At 37.0% G+C, this 19,898-nt stretch overlaps 1 protein-coding gene across 2 annotated transcripts; it reads left to right on the top strand.

Moving 5' to 3' along the window:
• The first annotated feature begins 359 nt into the window (after nt 1-359).
• Nucleotides 360-19,703, top strand: LOC125238813 (aldo-keto reductase AKR2E4-like). Of its 2 annotated transcripts, none has more exons than XM_048146257.1 (8): nt 360-502; nt 3,989-4,096; nt 8,781-8,888; nt 10,331-10,402; nt 11,624-11,740; nt 12,043-12,210; nt 13,253-13,456; nt 19,468-19,703. In XM_048146257.1, exons 1-8 carry the CDS (start codon nt 401-403, stop codon nt 19,654-19,656), a joined length of 1,068 nt encoding a protein of 355 aa, XP_048002214.1. In that variant the 5' UTR covers nt 360-400; the 3' UTR covers nt 19,657-19,703. The 2 variants fall into 2 exon arrangements, with proteins under 2 accessions (XP_048002214.1, XP_048002215.1); XM_048146258.1 differs by lacking the exon at nt 19,468-19,703 and adding an exon at nt 17,853-18,056.
• Nucleotides 19,704-19,898: the final 195 nt, after the last annotated feature.

Genomic DNA, 19,898 nt, shown 5'->3' on the forward strand with positions numbered 1-19,898 from the left:
GAAATCTCAATTCATCAAAATATCTTGGATTTTTTTGATGAATTGAGATTTCAGACAGTTTTATTTCGTCATTAAGGTTCTCTAGTATCTATATTTTCTGAATTATAACAATTATCCTGTATAATATATGTATCTTACGAAAGTCGACTAAATGTTGGTAACAAAATATGATCGATTATCTGACATGGTCGTGGTCGTACAAACTTTTTGAGAAATAACTTTTTGAGAAAATGGTCAACTTGTGAAAATATAATCACGCCAGTATCCCATAAAGGGGTAGGCAGAGCACATGGATCAGTTATAGTGCCACAAACAGTGAAACAGGTTATGTTTTGTAAACAGAACCACTTATCGTCCGGCGTGTAGCCATAGCCGCGGCTCCCTGTGGCTGCCTCCGTGTATGTTTGGTTGGTTGCCTAACTATGCGCAAGCAGTTTGTGCTCGTCAGTCCGCGCCTGCGCACGTCATGAATTTACTGGCGGTATTTCTGTTGTTTGCGCCGGTAAGTTTATTCAAGTATCTTTTATTTTGAACAGTTAAGTCCATAGGGTTAGATAATAACTACAATTAACTTTTACGTAGGTAGGTACATAATAGGAAGAGTTATGTTTGGCTTGTGAAATTGATTGACTGAAGATTGTAATGATAAATGATGAATCTATTTTTTATTAATTTAACCCTTGGTCAGGAGGGGATATCATAATTGCTATCTAATTAGAGTAATTAGCTTGGTATAAGTGCGTTTTCACATTATCCGATCCGATATCGGATGTCGGACCGATATTCCATACATTACAGGCGCCATCTTTGATTTTTTCTATTGAAAACCTTCCGACATCCGATATCGGATCGGATAATGTGAAAACGGTCTAAGTCTGCCTAATTACTACTTAAGGTAAGTATTTATATTTTTCTAGGGAATTTGTTTTATCACCTTGCCTCGAAACCCTTGCAACGCTTGATTCCACGTAATTCAAATCTGTATAAAATGCAACATTACCTTCTAGTAGAAAAAATAAATAATTATAACTATACCTAGTTCTCTATTGTACATAATAACTACTACATTTCCAAGATTAAGTAGAAAGGTACATATTTCAACTTGTTTTATAAGTGGCTCATAAAAATAAGCAATCATACCGTCTAGCCTAAGAAAACCGCACACATACCTATTTATAAGTACTCTAGTATAAATTGTATAATAACATCTATACCTGCAATGCATTAATATCTTACACAACGAAGACTGCAAAAGGGCCATTTTTTTCAAAGTTGTCCACCCCACTTTTTTTGTGACATGGGTATTTTTTACGCGATTCATACTCAGAATTGCGAGATCTTTCGATCCTGACAGGAAAAAAAAATGTCCCAAGACTTCCATGCTTCCATTCCGTTACTGCTATACAAAATGTAGTTATGAAAAATGGTAACGGAATGGGAAAAACCTTGGGACACTTTTCTCCTATTAGTATTGATAGAGCTCGTGAAACCACATAAAAATTTCCAAATTCAAAAAAAGTGGGGGGGACTTTGAAAAAATGGCCTACATATATCTGACACGGTGTTATTTGCGCCATAAGAGCGTGTTATGTATTTTTGCGAACTCTGAAGAGTAACATTATTGCAGCTGTCTATACCATGTTAGATTCTCCAAACCAGCCATACTCAAAGTGTGCTCCGCGGATCCCTAGGGCTCCGCAAAGCCTCTCTGGGGGCTCCGTGTGAACTTTGGTTACCTGATATGCAACTTCAACTCTCTTCCATAAAACCAAATATTCACCAATTGTTAAAAAATAAAAAAAACAGTTTCAGGTAATACCTCACATTAGAATCTAATGATTAGATTTTACTAATATGATAACTTATAAAAATAAAGATTGCAACTATTTTTATTATTTAATTTAGGGGTCCCGTCAGATATTTTGCTTTCTAAAAGGGTTCCATGTGAAAATAAGATTGAGAACCGCTGCTCTAAACCTTGTTTAAAATGCAAATAGATATGTGAGCAGAAGAGCAAAAAGCTCCGAGGTAGGTATAATAAGCTACGCCAGGTGCCAAGGCCGACCGGTCACGATTACCGTCTCGTGCCAATGACCATTGTGCGTTGATGTAAGATGGAGTAGGTAGAAGCTACTACTCCAAAACAATGCACAAAGTACAGTTTTTATACCGGGTGGGCCCTGTCACAAAAGTAAAAAAATAAAACTACTCCCTATACTGACCGACATTTGTTTTGCGACCTGTACATATAAGGCCCATTTTTTTTTCAAAGTTGCCCACCCCACTTTTTTGTAAGATAGGCATTTTTACGCGATTCCGACAGAAACGCGAGGTTTTTCAATCCTGATGGAAGGAAAAATATATTATCCCAAGATTTCCATACATTTTTCAAATCTTCCATTCAGTTACCGCCATACAAAAAGTATGAAAGATGGTAACGGAATGGGAAAAAGCCTTGGGACACTTTTCTTCTCCTATTAGAATTGACAGAACTCGTGATTCTGAATGGAAACTACCTACATGAAAATTTCCAAATCCAAAAAAAGTGGGGTGGACAGTTTGAAAAAAAAATGGCCCATAATACAATGAAATACTATATTCTTTGTTATATCGTTCACATATGTAGTTTACAATGAATGCCCAAGAAACACAAATAAATAAATATATTTAAATATCGACATAAAATCTTTTAAAACATAGAAAATGGCTGTATCAATTTTGGTAGAACATGTCTAAGAACCATCGCTAGAAAACCCTCTTTGTTAATTCTAATACAAAAACTGCATCCAATTCGGTTCAGCCGTTTAGGAGCTACGGTGCCACAGACAGACACATTTAAAACTATCTTTTTAACCGACTTCTCAATTCGTCGGGATCTTTTTTTTTTCAGGTTAAAAACAAACAGTCTACAGAGTGAAGCTTAACAATTGGACATATTAATGACATTTTGTGTATTGTGTTTTTGTAAGAATAACCTATTGAGTAACCTGTTGTGTAGTTTGTGTATTACGAAGATATAAGTACGTTAAACTATTTTTCCCCTCACTAGCTCGGAAACACGTGTTTTGTCCTTTAATACCAGCGGGTAAAAACGCATTTTATCCACTAGTGGGTAAAGTAATTTGACCTTGAATAAAGTCAAATTAACTGCTTTAAAATTGATAAAAGTATTGTATGATTTACCACCGGTGGAACTACTGGAAGCAGTGATAAACGCATTTTTTGCGTTGTATTTTCCTCGCTATAGTGAGGGGAAAAGTTTAGTGTTACACTCGGGTGCAAATGTATTTAACTTCTCGTGTGTTAAAAAACTCGCAAGTTCAGGATTCTATTCTCGAACCACTTGCTTTGCCCGTTGTTCAATTTATAGAATCCTTTCACTTGCTCGTTTTTCAATTCCACACTCGGCGTTAAAAATACCTACAACTATGCCCCCTTGTATAACAAATAACTATTAAAGACTAATTACATCAAATAGTCTTGACCTCTCGCTATGTAAGATACGGAAGGTCAAAGTTTATCACTTTAATTCAAATGTAGTTATAGCATATAAATATATGTTGCCACGCCCTTATAGGGTCCATGAGCACGTATACCTACTTTGTAACATCTTATAACACCATGGATGCAATAAATAGATATGAATATGAATATGAATATGAATACCTAGTTAAGTATAGGTAAAACACATGTCATGTATGTACATGCCAGGCACTGATGTGGACTGTGGTGTGGACATATTAAATGATTCGCACTTACGTTGTGTACGAAAGGACACTTCCTACAAAAGCAAAGTTTGACAGCGGTTCAGGGACGAATAGTGTTGTCTCTTTGTAGCATGGCACTGTCTTTTTCGTCTTTTTAGGGTTGTCAAAAATGTAGTGATTGTTTATCAGTTATTTTTTAAATTCCTTAAAGTGAATAATAGGAATTGTCATAAGGATCATACATAGTCCGCGTTAAGTATTATTTGATGTTCGTTCCACAGATGGCGCTGGCGTTACACAGCGGCGGGCTGGCTCCGTGGCGCCCTCTCAACGACAACAACAAAGTCCCGAGCTTCGGGCTTGGAACATGGCTTGGCTTCTCAGACAAGGTGAGAAAAAAACATTACTCAATCTGGACATGAGCATGAAAATATCAACTTCCAATAGCTTGGTATAAATTGATCTATTATTTTAATTTTAACATTGTAACATTGTGATATTAAATAAAGCCATTCTATTTCCATGTCTATATTAGGGCTCTGGATACACGTGATTCACGCCGAACCGTAGCTACGTGATCTTAACACCGGCGGTATTAAGATCACGAATTTCACGAACACGGCAAGGTACGTACCTCGTACGCACGTACGTACGTACTTGCCTTAGCGCCCGGATTCACGTGACACGCCGCGGGCCGTGACACGCCGCCGCCCGAACTAAGTTCGTGTGCAGAGTACTTATACTACTTATCGTACGTTTTGTAGATTTAACTCGCCCGGGAGAAAACCAAATCATGACTATTATTGAATTATCACTTAATACCTATACTTAATACTGGACGAAACTTTTTTTACATATGAATTAAACTTATATTTATGTTTTGCTTCGATTTTTATACAATACATATAACTAGCGGCCCTCCCCGGCTACGCACGGGGATTATGATAAAAATTGTTATAATAAGTTATCCGTAAAAGATAGACATATGCCATCGCGGACTTTTTTGTAGACCTATTAGAGAGACACAATTTTCCAATACATTATTTTGATATAGCTCAAACGGTTTCTGCAGCGTTTTCGATTAAAGCTCTCAGCCAGCGGGATTTTGTCCAACTCGATTAGAAAATATCGTCATATTTCAACCAATTCAAACAAAACTTTAACAAATTATATACCTGAACTTTCCTCAAGAATTACTCTATTCATAAGTGAAAACCATATGAAAACCCGTTCAGTTTTTGAGTTTATCACGAACACACAGACAGACGCGGCTCCCCGGGAGTTTATTTTATAAGAGAAGATTAAGTGATTTATGGCGTTATTCTGTTTCCGATTTTATTGAAATTAAAACTAGCAAACTGTCCGATGCCTTACACTATCTATATACCTGTATGGTAAATGTCAACCTGTGTTACGTTACGTCTTAATATTGTTTATTTTTTGACATGTGCCGTCAGAATCCTCAAATACTTGACACTAACTTAAAACTGTATGTGGTGACAGTTTAGTATAGTATGGAGTAACTATTGTCCCAGAGCTGTAAGAAGTGTAAGAACCTCTTTTTCACACATGACAGCGTCCACAAAACGTAAAATCCTGTAATAATGGTTAAAAAAATCAAGTACTTAAAATAGTATTTTATACAATCGCGATATAATACAAAACTTTTCAGTCGAGTACCATGTTTAGGCCACGAAGCTTTGCTGAGTGGCCTAACAGTACGGTACGAGAGTGAAAAACTTAATTATATCACTATTGTATACAATACTTTTTCTACGAGTCATCATCTTCATCATCAATGGACGGAAATATCATCATTCATGCAAGTTTAAATTAATGTTAATAGCGTCATTCACCGTTGTATCAACATCGAATTACCTAGTAACCAATTGTTTGTAACAACCGTCTCTGATTGGCCGATAACGCCACAAATAAAAAAAATGTATTTCAGATGCAGAAAAATTTGCCAGGTATCGCAAATTAGTATATAAATTGTATGATGTTCTATTTTTGAAATTATTACAGTTAACTTAAAGTCAACTATAATGAGATTAAGTACATATATTATTATAGTTGAGTCGGAACTGCCATAGAGTATCCAACACTGAAAAGTTAGCACGTATAGTTTAGTCTGTGGTGTCCTAATTGACAGATTACAATCGACGAGTAGAAAAATAATATTTCGCTTACTTTAAACATAATCTAAAACATGTTACATTTTTGCGGATCTTCGTTAGTAAGTATTTTACGATATTAATTTATAACGCAAGATTTACTTATTAAACCATTTATCATTAATTTTTATTTTTAAACTAGTGCTGTGGCAGAGTGTAATTTCGATTCAAATGACATTTCAGTAAGTTGATAGAAATCGTATATTTGTTTAAGCGCCTCCTTGTCCATAGGGCCTAATCGATTCAACCAATTCTAAATTAATCGTTAGATTTGGCAAACGATACGTCTTAGCCACATCGCAACATATGTACTTCAAAACAAATGTGTCAAAAATGTGAACTTACGGATCCGGGACAATAGTTCTGATGAAATTCAGCAACACGACGCTTAGCCATATATTTCTGGTCAAGCATTATTATGTTATTTTTAAGGTTTTCACATTTATTCTTTCATTTATTATGTATGAAAATGAAAACCTACCAAGTGGCTTTAATTAATTAATATTTAAGCTTGCTCTTATGTAAGCATATAACGTAATCTTAAATGTAAACAAGACAAACAGGAGTGTAGGTGAACAAAAGAGCAAGTTTATGATGACTATTATACTCCAGGCAAAAAATATGCACATATGTGCGCGGGGCCACGGCTAAGACAAAAAAAATGACAGCTGCAGTTCTTATCAGTTTCAATACATTAAATAATACTTTTAGATAGTATATTCCTTTATAGCACTGTATTGTTCGACGAACGAGCTCAGCTATCTTACTGTGGTGGTATTTTGCAAATAATAAGCGCAGTTCCACCACGTGGTAATAAAGACAGTAAAATTTACGAGCAGCCTTTTGTACGTGAAGCTGAGTGAAGTGAGCGATGTGTTATTTTTACATTTTAGGATTTTTTATTTAATCTGGATGGGGCAGTTTAGAATTTTAGTTTATTTCAATTAGTCACTTGTAAGATCCCAGTTGATCAACACTTGAAGGCCTTGACTTTTTACTTTAGCGGTGAATTTAAAAGTTATTGTCTTGTTGTTTTGTTAAGTTTTTGTATTGTTACTGTTAATGTTTGAAACTCTTAACAACGAAGAAAAGTTTGGTGTGGAGATATGCCACCAGAGTCGGAGATTCAACTTTATGTAGTCTCTGCAAGGATCGGACAAACAATGAGTTTCCGTGTCGTCATGGTACTACAGGATCTATCGCGAGGCATTTGACGTCAGTTCATTTGAAATCTGCTGTTACTGTTACGACATCAAACGAGTAAGTTAATTTTTTAAATAGGTGTAATCCATAATAAGTAAATGAAAGCAGCAAAGGTCTAAGTTTAAATACCATGAAAAAATAATTTTAAAGTTATTGCATGTAAATAGTATAACGAAGCTCACTTTATTAAGCAGTGCCTATTTATTATTTTTGAAACAATATATCAGTCATAAAACAGTGTTTACATCTTAATAAAATGATAATCCTGCGCCTTGAATCCTCTTAAAGTAGACTTTTTTTTACTACCATCAATCTTATTACTATATAACGTAATTACACTAATTACCTAATTAAATAGTGGCTATAACAGTTAAGTAAGTTCGCGTAAAATGTATAACATAATTATTAACTAGGTATGTGTTAAAATTACGTTTCCGTGGATGTCATCCTATCGTCACATTCTTAATTTTTATACTAAATTGACAAATTTCTTACTCCTTGCATCAATAATTGAATGGTACCGTGGATACTTATCTTCCTATTAAATCTTATTAATCAGAGGGTAACTAGAGAGTTTTTGTCAACGAACATTGCAGACACATAATAAGCAGATTCAAGGGTATCACGGTGCACGGTTAAGCCCATATTACCACGTTAACGCATGGTATTTTTCAACCACAACCACTCAACAGATAAGCTTAACAAAGGATAAGGTATAGTCATGGTATAGTGCCATTTTAATAAACATAAAAGTAATATTTTAGTGAAAGTATAAGCATTTTTTGAATTTGTACTCGAAGCGTCGGTTGTAGCGTAGAGACAATGCTAACAGTGGTTATTTAATAATAAGTCGAATTTAGAATTATAACTGTTGAAAACCTTTGGATAGAGTAAAAAACAAATGACTGGAAGGAAACTTTATCTGAAACGGTTACCAAACCTAGCAGTTACCCTTACAAAAGGTTACCTACCCATATCGTTGGTATTTTTATAACCACTTCTAAATTAAGCCTATCGGAAACCCCGGATCGTTTATTTGGTTATATTTATTTATTACTTACATATTAATATTTGAAAAACCGCAGTATTGAATATAAATTTTAATTCAAAAGTAATTAAGATATAACCTCACGATACCTACATTTTTATTCATAACTTATAGAGACTGCACCCGATCTTATCTTCTCTCATGAAACGCCGCTGGCGGACCGAACGGGCGTGTCACGTGAATTCGTACGTACGTACGGACGGATCTACGAACGTACGTACCCTAATTTCACGTGATTTATTTTCACGTGACGAACGAACCAGAAATCCGTTGCCGTGTATCACGGCAACGTGCGTACGGCTACGTGTTCACGATACACGGTCACGACCGGGAGCCCTAGTCTATATCTAAAAATGTACTTACCTTACATAGATTATAAATTTATAATAGATCACTCGAGTATCGTTTCCGTGACTTCCCCTTCTGCCAAATACTATAAGTGTGAGTACACACACAACCTCCTCCAGACCCTTCGAAACTTTGTACGCATATAATGATATACCTACCTATTGTTACTTCGATTATATTGCATATAATTAATTTAAAGTATACATCGCATACACATACTTTACAGCGTTTTTGGTCAACAGGTGGGTAGTAGGCGTAGGTATATATTTTTATTAAATTTCATACTTGTCTGTCTGTCAGGGGCGCGTGGAGCCTCAAGGTCACGAGGTAGAAGATGCGGTGGCGTGGGCCATTGATGCTGGGTACCGACATATCGACACTGCACACATTTATGATACCGAGGACCAGGTGAGTTTAAGCGGATAAATTTAATTTAATTAATCACAGTACCTCATGTCATGTATTAGGGCATTTTTCGCGAGAACAATCACCAAAAACATTTTTTCTAAGGTAGGTAAATTTTATGTTTTTCCAAATCAGAATCACGAGCCCTTTCGATGAAGGACAAAAAACAAGAGACAAAAAAACGGTCCCAATATTTTCTATTATTTTGCAAACTTTCCACTTTGTAACCGCTGCACAAAGTGTTTGAAAAATGGTAACGAAGTAGAAAAAATAAATTTGGGACGCTTTTTTCCGCCTAGTACGATGAAAAGGGCTCGTAATTCTGATTAGGAAAAATATTAAATTTACCTATTTTAGAAAAAAAAGTTTTTGAATCTTTTTTCGCGAAAATGCCCATTACGAGAAAGGTATTTTTGTCATCTGCCTGTAAATCCTGTAATAAAATAGGCCAGGATTAAGCTTTAGATTTCTCTTACTTTTGTCATGCTTACAGAAGAGATATAACTAATGAATCATACTATAATATCTGTATGACCCAAAAATGGAGCAGCCTGTACCAAGTATTTGTGTGCCGACCGTTTCTTGTTTCGTTCGGCTGGTCTGCTATTGTTTCCTGTTAAAATGCGCTCAGTTAGTGATTTTTTTGCAGTGTAGGTGTAGGTATCTCTTTTGTTTACAAATTAGAGTTGTGAAGAATGTGGCTGTATAGGTATTTTCCTCGAAATCCTCCAAAATGGAAATCTTCGTAAGACGTGTGTAGGGAAGGGATTAATTAGGAATAAGCTTCGACGGGGCATCCTTGCAGGCGATCTAAGTACACCATAAATCGTCTGCAAATGCCAATGAAGATTATTAAATTATTTTAGTACCTACCTATTTTGGAATAAAATATCGAGACAAACCATGCTGCTATAATGGTTCTATTTAACACATTATTTATTGTAATAACCCTCGGTGGGTTATTACAATAACCCGGGCACCCGCTCATCCACCAACCCGCTGGGTGGACAGCGTTAAGAAGGCCTGCCATGGATTGACACAGGCGCCTATTATAGGCTACTTGCCTCCCAGTCAAATCAGCTTCTCTTTAAGAACTGTCAAAATGAATTTGAACGACTAATATGGAATTTATATGAAATCGAATTGAGTGACGTCACGGTCAACTCAGTTACTTTATATAATTCTACCTGACTTCTTAAATAGAAATTGGAATTAAAAATAACTTCTGTCCATGTCTTTCGTATAATTATCTGATGCTTTATTTCGCGCATGGTATAAAATATTTTAACTACAGTCAAGTTCCCTATTAGGACTGCAGAAGACCATGATCAATGGAGAGCTTTGGTGCACAAAATAACAACCTCATGTGGTCGCGACCCTCAGCCATGAGGAACCGAGGAAGAAGAAGTATTGTATAAATGATTTATCTCTTATATATTTTTCAGGTCGGACGAGCCATTAAGAAAAAGATAGACGACGGGACGGTGAAGAGGGAAGACCTGTTCGTCACGACTAAGGTGGGATCAATTGGAATTGTTTTTTTATTAATTTTTGACATGAAAAGATATCTCTATGGAGCAAGTCTCCACATAAATACGAAAAAATTAAAGGATCCCTACTATTTTTAAGCCCCGACGCAAAAAGAGGGGTTCCGAAAACGCCCAGTGTATGTTCTACCAAAATCGATCCAGCTACTTTCTAATTTTTCAACGGTTCAACGTTTTTGTGTCTAGAGTTTTATCTACTGCGTAGAACTTTATTCCTTTGGTAGGGTTGGCCTTTAGGACCAGGACGGATTTAAGATTTTTGATGTACATTTTAAAGCCACTTCAATGGAGCAGGGCCATTTTTTCAAAGTGGTCCACCCCACTTTTTTTGGATTTCGAATTTTTTATGTGGTTTCCATTCAGAATCGTCAGCTCTTTCAATCCTAATAGGAGAAAAAAGTGTCCCAAGGTTTTTTTCCATTCCGTTACCATTTTTAGGGTTCCGTAGTCAACTAGGAACCCTTATAGTTTCGCCATGTCTGTCTGTCCGTCCGTCCGTCCGTCCGTCCGTCCGTCCGTCCGTCCGCGGATAATCTCAGTAACCGTTAGCACTAGAAAGCTGAAATTTGGTACCAATATGTATATCAATCACGCCAACAAAGTGCAAAAATAAAAAATGGAAAAAAATGTTTTATTAGGGTACCCCCCCTACATGTAAAGTGGGGGCTGATATTTTTTTTCATTCTAACCCCAACGTGTGATATATTGTTGGATAGGTATTTAAAAATGAATAAGGGTTTACTAAAATCGTTTTTTGATAATATTAATATTTTCGGAAATAATCGCTCCTAAAGGAAAAAAAAGTGCGTCCTCCCCCCTCTAACTTTTGAACCATATGTTTAAAAAATATGAAAAAAATCACAAATGTAGAACTTTATAAAGACTTTCTAGGAAAATTGTTTTGAACTTGATAGGTTCAGTAGTTTTTGAGAAAAATACGGAAAACTACGGAACCCTACACTGAGCGTGGCCCGACACGCTCTTGGCCGGTTTTTTCATAAACTTTGTATGGCGGTAACGGAATGGAAGGTTTGAGAAATGCATGGAAATCTTGGGACATTTTTTTTCTCCTATCAGGATTGAAAGACCTCGCGATTCTGAGTATGAATCGCCTAAGAAATACCCATGTTATAAAAAAAGTGGGGTGAACAACTTTGAAAAAAAAAATGGACCAGCAAACTCTGATTTCAGCTGTGGAACGACGCACATGCGCGCGAGGCAGTGGAGCCAGCATTACGTCGATCTCTGCAGAAACTGGGGCTGAAGTATATCGACCTGTACCTGATTCACTGGCCTGTCGGAACTTATGTAAGTACATAATCCATACTAATAAATGGGAAAGTGTGTGTATCTGTTTGTTTGTCCATCTTTCACGGCAAAACTGAGCGATGGGTGGACGTTAGAAAATCAGTGGAGATAGTTGAAAGGATGGAGAGTATTATACGATACTTTTTGTCTCTTTCTAACCCCCCACTTCCCTAAAATAGGGGGAGGGGGAATAGGTAGAAGTGCCACAATTTTCGCATTTAACGCGAGCCAAACCATAAATTGTTAATTAGTAGAACAATATGTATTTTTTGATCTTTTCGACAGTGTGTATTCCATTCCAGGCCAACAATTCGTTCGACAGCACAGACTACGTGGACACGTGGCAGGGCATGATCGCAGCCAAGGAGAAGGGTCTCACCAGGTCCATCGGCGTCTCCAACTTCAACCAGCAGCAGCTGGAGAGGCTCATCAAGGCCAGCAACGTGAAGCCCGCCATGCTGCAAGTTGAGGTAAAAACATGTAAAACATTATTGGACTCGGAAATCAATATTTGACTATCAATGACATATCATGGATATGTATCGTCGATTTTACGATACGGACTGATCATTTGGGGCAACTCAGTAGATATTCAGAGAGCATTCATTACACAAAAAAAAGTGCATTAGAGCTGTATCAGGCGCTCAATATTTAGCCCACAGTATGCAAATATTTAAAGAGCTAAAAATTCTTCCCCTGCCCTGCTTATATATATATATATATATATATTTGGTTATTAATAAATTGTAATATTTCTACGCCGATGTAGGCAGAATATGACGCACCTATTGTAACTTGACCATCTTTCTATGTACCATTATACCATATTCTAAGAAATAAAGATTCTATTCTATTTTATTCTATTCTAAGAATATCAAAGCTTATTAAATACAGCAATGCTGTACAAATAAGTCTAAGTATTTAAATTGTTTTGATAACAGAGTTTTCTAAAATTTAGGACACCAATATTTCACAATAATGAGGGTAGTTTTTCTGATCCCTTGCGTTTTGGAGAGCCGAAGTGGAAAAATAATTAGATAACTTGAGTGCGACATAAATCGGCTTCTTGATCATTAACTGAGCCACCAAGACCTGATTTAGAATTACTGCCTTAATTTTAGATTGTAGAAAAAATTGATTGTTCTCTCCATTTGATATTTCTTTCTGCTACTTCCATCTTGGGTAAATCCATTCAAGGTTGAATATATAAAAAATGTAATAAGATCTGAAAGATAATCAACCTTATTGCAGAATGTCATATAAACTAGTAAGAACTAAAACAATAACATGAAAACTAAAATTAAACCTATAAACAAAACGAAATAACAAACTACATATTAAAAAAAATACTTACCTACAAAAATACCCCAGTTATAAAGAGAATGGATTGCAGAATGGATTTACCCAAGTTTGAAGTTAAGCGACACAATTCCGCTTCTTGATAATCAGTGTTTTCTTCTCACCAAATATTTTCAATACTATTGTATTTATTATTTAAAATTATCTTTCCAGCTGAACCTGAACCTCCAGCAGCCCTCTCTCCTCGCCTACTGCCGCTCGCAGGACATCCTGGTGACCGCCTACACTCCCTTCGGTTCCCTCTTCCCAAGCAAGGCCAAACCCGACGCGCCGCCACCACGGGTTGACGATCCGGAGCTCGTCTCTATAGCTGGGAAATATAACAAGACTGTGCCGCAGATCGCACTGAGATACTTGGTAAGCATTATATGTAAGCTTTATTCTACATAAAAAGAAATACAAGAGTATCAAAGACGAATTTATCCCGTAATAGAATCTCTGCATCATCATTCGATTGCTTCTTTCCACTGTATTCGCATGAGGATGGGGTCCCACTTCCCAAGCTAGGCCAAACCCGACGCGCCGCCGCCACGGGTTGACGATCCAGAGCTAGTCGCTCTAGCTGGGAAATATAACAAGACAAAGAAAGATAAAAAGATAAAAAAGAAAAAGAAAGATATATGTTATATCTTTTGACAAAACACTTCAAGAAAAGGAGATCTCCAGGAGAATCCAGCTCGGTTGGGCGGCATTCAATAAACTTGCGGATATCCTCAAACCCACTGACATTCCACAGTGCTTGAAAACCCGTCTCTTTAATCAATGTGTCCTGCCCACCATGACCTACGGTGCCGAGACATGGACGCTCACTAAGAAGGCTGTGCATAGGATACAAGTAGCACAGAGAGCCATGGAGCGCGCCATGCTCGGTATTAAGATGCAAGATCGAGTAAGGAATACCGAGATCCGTCGTCGCACTAAGGTGCAAGACGTAGGTTTCGTTATTACTAAACTAAAATGGAGTTGGGCGGGACATGTTGCTAGGCAGAGTGATGGCAGGTGGACCAAAATGTTAACGGAATGGTGGCCGCTAACAAATAGAAGAAGTGCCTGGCATCCGTTGGCTCGTTGGGTCGACGACATCCGAAAAACTGCGGGTCACAACTGGATGAGATTAGCCCAGGACCGGGAGAAGTGGCGTACTAGAAGAGAGGCCTATGCTCAGCAGTGGGCGATAAAAGGCTGATATGATGATGATGATGATGATGATAACAAGACTGTGCCGCAGATCGCGCTGAGATACTTGATAAGCATTATATGTAAGCCTTATTCTACATAAAATGTAACACAAGACTATCAAAGACGAATTTATCCCGTAATAGAATCTCTGCATCATCATTCGATTGCTTCGTTCCATTGTATTAACTTGAGGCGGTGAAATATAAGAACAGTGTCCCAAATCGCTGTTAGATACTTGGTAAGAATTATAAGTAAAAAGTAAGCTTTTATATTAAAAGAAACACAAAAGCAACAGTTAAAGAGTCAAACGAAGACGAATCCCGTAATAGAACCTCTGCATTATCATGTGATTGCTTCATTCCATTGTATTCACCTGAAGATCTTCGGGACTCTTCCACACTTTAAAAAACTGAAATAATAATTTTATAATACTTTTTATGACCGGTTTGGCGTAGTCGGTAGTGACGCTGCCTGCTAAGCCGACGGTCCTGGGTTCGAATCCCGGTAAAGGCATTTATGTGTGTATATACGTATTTACTTTTCTACATATATAAGTATGTATATCGACTATATTATCGTCGCCTTAGCACCCATACTTACAAGCTTTGTTTAGTTTGGGACTAGGTTGATCTGTGTAAGGTGTTTCCCAATATTTATTTAAGTATTTATTTATTTATATTTATATATTATATTATATGTACTAGCTTTTACCCGCGGCTTCGCCCGCGTAATAAAAGTATTCTTATTGAAACGTTTACAAAAAATAAGATTTTCATTTGGATCCGTAGGTTTCTTTGTAGGTACATCTATCTGTCCGCGATTATTTCGATTAAGGTAAAGCGGGGCAATTCTCGACTGGGGGGGCCATTGTAACTGATCTATTTGCGGTACGGTCAGCCATGAAAGTGGTTTCCCACTTTTCGACTCTATTGATCGAAAAGTGGTAAACCACTTTTTTGGCTGACTGTGCCTTACACATATTACTATTGTTTTAAAAGAAATTCTTGCAATGATTGTAGAATTGTTACACAGCGACCACAGCGTAGGTAGTAGGTACGAATATGTATGTATTTTACCTATATAAATATTTATACTGGGGAAACTTCATACAACCCACATAGCCAGTATCTCGACGCTATGGTCGGTAGGGTAAAAAGTACTTCCTTGCATTATCGCTTACAATTTTTTCCATTTTGCTTATACTTATTGCAAACGTAAACATAATTATAAAAGGCAAGCAAACAACGATCTTCTTACAGCACATTGAATGTAATAGTTATTATGGATGCAGGATACTCGCCGATGCATACTTACTAATCCCTTCCCACTGAGCCACCTGCATTTTACACTGCCTAGATATCGATTGCCGACCGATTATTCCGACCCCAATCCCTATTCTTATCCCCGTCCCTATCTCTATCCTTATCCCCGTCCCCGTCCCGTCCCTGCCCCTGTCCCTCCCCTATCCCTATCCCCGTCCCCGTCCCCTATCCCTATCCCTATCCCTATCCCTATCCCTATCCCTATCCCTATTCCTATCCCTATCCCTATCCGCATCCGCATCCCTATCCCTATCCCTACCCCTACCCCTACCCCTACCCCTTCCCTACCCCTACCCCTACCCCTAACCCCTACCCCCTACCCCTACCCCTATCCCTATCCCTAACCCTATCCCGTTCCTGTCCCTGTCCCTGACCCTGTCCCTGTCCCTGTCCCTGTCCTTGCCCCTGTCAAATTATCATGCTAGGAGGTGAACTTTGAAAAATCCTTTCTTAGTGCTCCTCTAAGGAACTTCCGTGTCAATTTGAAATCTCTTGAACCAGAAGTAAAGATAAAAACTAAACCTATACTTATGGCTATTTTGGATATTTTAACCCCATTGCACAACAACAGGGGAGAAAATTTCTTTTCCACCTCATTCGATTTTAAATATTTATCGTGATCAGCGACCCGATAAACCATAAAAACGATACCCATATTGTGTTTTTGACTTTACCCCCTTTGCTCCCCTTTAGGGGTCAAATTTTCAAAAAACCTGAAACATCTCTTTAGGAATCCTCCTGTGAAGTTTCGAATAAAATAGTCAAACTAATCTTGTTTCCCGATACAAACTTTGAACCCCCATTTCACCCTTTTAAGAGGAGAATTTTGAAAAATCCTTTCTTAGTGCTCCTCTACGCCATATAAGGAACCTATGTGCCAAATTTGAAATCTCTAGGACCAGCGGTTTCGGCTGTGTGTTGATATGTCAGTTAGTCAGTCAGTCAGTTTCTTCTTTTATATATTTTTTGATATTTAAACCCCATTGCACTACAACAGGGGAGAAGGTATTTCACTTCCGCCTCGTTAGATTTTAAAAGCGTTGTATTTATCGTGATCAGCGACCCGATTAATCATAAAAACGATACCCATATTGTTTTTTTTACTTTATCACCCCCTTTTCACCCTTTTAGGGATTAAACTTTCAATAATCCTGAAACATGTATTTAGTCTATGTCTTTGGGAATCTTCCTGTGAAGTTTCGAATAAAATAATCAAACTAATCTTGTTTCCACATACAAAATTTGAACCCCCATTTCACCCTCTTAGGAGAGGAATTTTGAAAAATCCTTTCTTAATGCTCCTCTACACTATATGAGGAACATATGTGCCAAATTTGAAATCTCTAGGACCAGCAGTTTCGGCTGTGCGTTGATATGTCAGTCAGTCAGTCAGTCAGTTTCTTCTTTTATATATTTTTTTGATATTTAAACCCCATTGCACCACAACAGGGGAGAAGGTATTTCACTTCCGCCTCGTTAGATTTTAAAAACGTTGTATTTATCGTGATCAGCGATCAGCCCAATAAACCCTAAAAATGATACCCATATTAGTTTTTTAACTTTACCACCACCTTTTCACCCTTTTAGGGGTTAAATTTTCAAAAAACCTGAAACACGTCTTTAGTCATATGTTTTTAGGATCCCTCTTGTGAAGTTTCGAATAAACCAGTGAAACTAACATTGTTTCCCCATACAAACTTTGAACCCCCATTTGACCCCCTTAGGAGGCGAATTTTGAAAAATCAGTCAGTCAATATCTTCTTTTATATATTTTTTTGATATTTATACCCCATTGCGCCACAACAGGGGAGAAGGTATTTCACTTCCGCCTCGTTAGATTTTAAAAACGTTGTATTTATCGTGATCAGCGACCCGATAAACCATAAAAACCATACCCATATTGATTTTTTGACTTTATCACCCCCCTTTTCACCCTTTTAGGGGTTAAATTTTCAAAAAACCTGAAACACGTATTCAGTCATATGTCTTAAGGAATCTTCCTGTGAAGTTTCGAATAAAATAGTCAAACTAATCTTGTTTCCCCATACAAACTTTGAACCCCCATTTGACCCCCTTAGGAGGTGAATTTTGGAAAATCCTTTCTTAGTGCTCCTCTATACTATATAAGGAACCTACGTGCCAAATTTGAGATCTCTAGGACCAGCGGTTTCTGCTGTGCGTTGATATGTCAGTCAGTCAGTCAGTCAGTCAGCTTCTTCTTTTATATATTTAGATATATATTATATCAACAGTGGGAGCTCGGAGTAACCCCAATCCCAAAGTCCACAACTCGTTCTCGAATAGAACAGAACATCCAGGTGTTCGACTTTGAGCTGAGCGCAGAAGAGAGGCAGAAGGTGGCGGCCTTTGACAGAGGATACCGCAGCTTTGACATTAAGGGGCAGAGAGACTCTCCGCACTACCCTTTTGAGAAGAATTGAGAGTTTTTCTGTACTTTTTTAATAAATTATTTTAATTCAATATGTAAATATTTTCTTTAAAATTACCTCCCTTCAAAAATACATATGTAGTAATAATTAATAATAATTTAATAATTTATTTATTATATCAGACAACAAAGGGCCCATAATGGTTAGTACTTATACATTATTGGATATTTTAAAAACTACCTGTTAGTATAACATAAACAAAAAGTCGACACAATAATACAACAATAAAACACTCACCTAGTGGCGGTCATGACACACTCAAAATGCCGCGCTATAGGTGAGTCATATCGGCAGGCTATAGTGGCCAGGATGGGGTTGGTACTGGCCCGCACAGTAATGAAAACAATTCGTTTACAGTCTTGTAGTAATCTAATATAAAGTAAAATCCATAATCCTACGGACTAAATTGACAAATGACTGACAGGTAAAGTGATACCAGGAACAGCAAAATAAAAATAGGGAAGGGTATATGTCGATAACAATATATCGATAAGTTGTAAAGTACATACAACAGACAAGTTTAAATCAAGAATAAGTATATTAGTTTCAAATAAGAGGTACACATTTTGGTTTGTTCTATGTATCTTCGAGGTAGTGGATGGAACCATGCGTTTTTACCCACTAGTTTTAAGACATAAAAAGGTTTCCGAGCCTGTAGGTAAAAATAAAATACCATGTCCGACGATAATAAAGTATCCGTCACGCTATGGCAAGTATATCATAAATATCTATATAATTTTCGAATAATATTATTGCTGCTTTGAAATAAAAAAAATATCTCTAATTAGGGGTCTACAGACCTTTTCATCTGTCGAAATCACAGAAAAAGTTGGTATATTGGTTAGCCGATCAAATTACCAATTTCATTGTCCCGTCTGGGTGCACCTTAAATCTACGATGTAATAATAATTTTAATATCGATAAGAACGACACTGGCCAAACTGTGGCAACATTTGTTCACACTTACTTGTCAATTTGGTCCGTAGGATTATGGATTTTACTTTAGGAAGGTGTTTCTTTAAGAAATGATTTGATTAATTATTTAAAAGTATAATTTATACATTCAGAGGAAGAGTGTAAAGTTAGTTTAGATTGAATTTAATTTAAAACAATCCGGAAACAAATTCATACTTATTTTTATTAATATTATAAATGGGAAAGTGTGTGTGTTTGTGTTCGTCCGTTTTTCGCGGCAAAACGGAGTCACGAATTGACGTGATATTTTAAGTGGAGATAGTCGAAGAGATGAAGAGTTACATAGGCTACTTTTTGTCTCTTTCTAAGCAACCACTTCCCTACAATGGGGAGTGGAAGTTTGTTTGAAGCATATCCCAATTTTCGAAATTAACGCGAGTGAAGCCGCGGGCAAAAGGCCAAAAGCTAGTATTTTATAATTAATATTATTTTTCATTAACAGTGGGAGCTCGGCGTAACCCCAATCCCGAAGTCCATCACTCGCTCTCGAGTGGAACAGAACATCCAGATCTTCGACTTTGGACTCAGCGCAGAAGAGAGGAAGAAGCTGGCGGCGTTCGACAGAGGATACCGTACCATCGACGTCAAATGGTGGAGGGAGTCTCCGCACTACCCTTTTGAGAAGAATTAAGCCTTTTACTGTATTTTTTTTAAATAAAAATCTTAATAATAAACTTATATCTTGTGATTTTATTTAGGACTAAACATAGGAGTCATAAAACCAGAAGGTAACATTAATAAATAATGTAAACGACGAAACATAACAGTTTAATTTAATCTACTACCATATAGGAATTCAAAAAAAAAATTAGCAAATAAAAATAGACCACAGGGGCACTTTAGGGGAATGTAACTAAAAATCATATACCTTGA

This window comes from Leguminivora glycinivorella, chromosome 24 (assembly GCF_023078275.1).
Source record: "Leguminivora glycinivorella isolate SPB_JAAS2020 chromosome 24, LegGlyc_1.1, whole genome shotgun sequence".
NCBI lineage: Eukaryota > Metazoa > Arthropoda > Insecta > Lepidoptera > Tortricidae > Leguminivora > Leguminivora glycinivorella.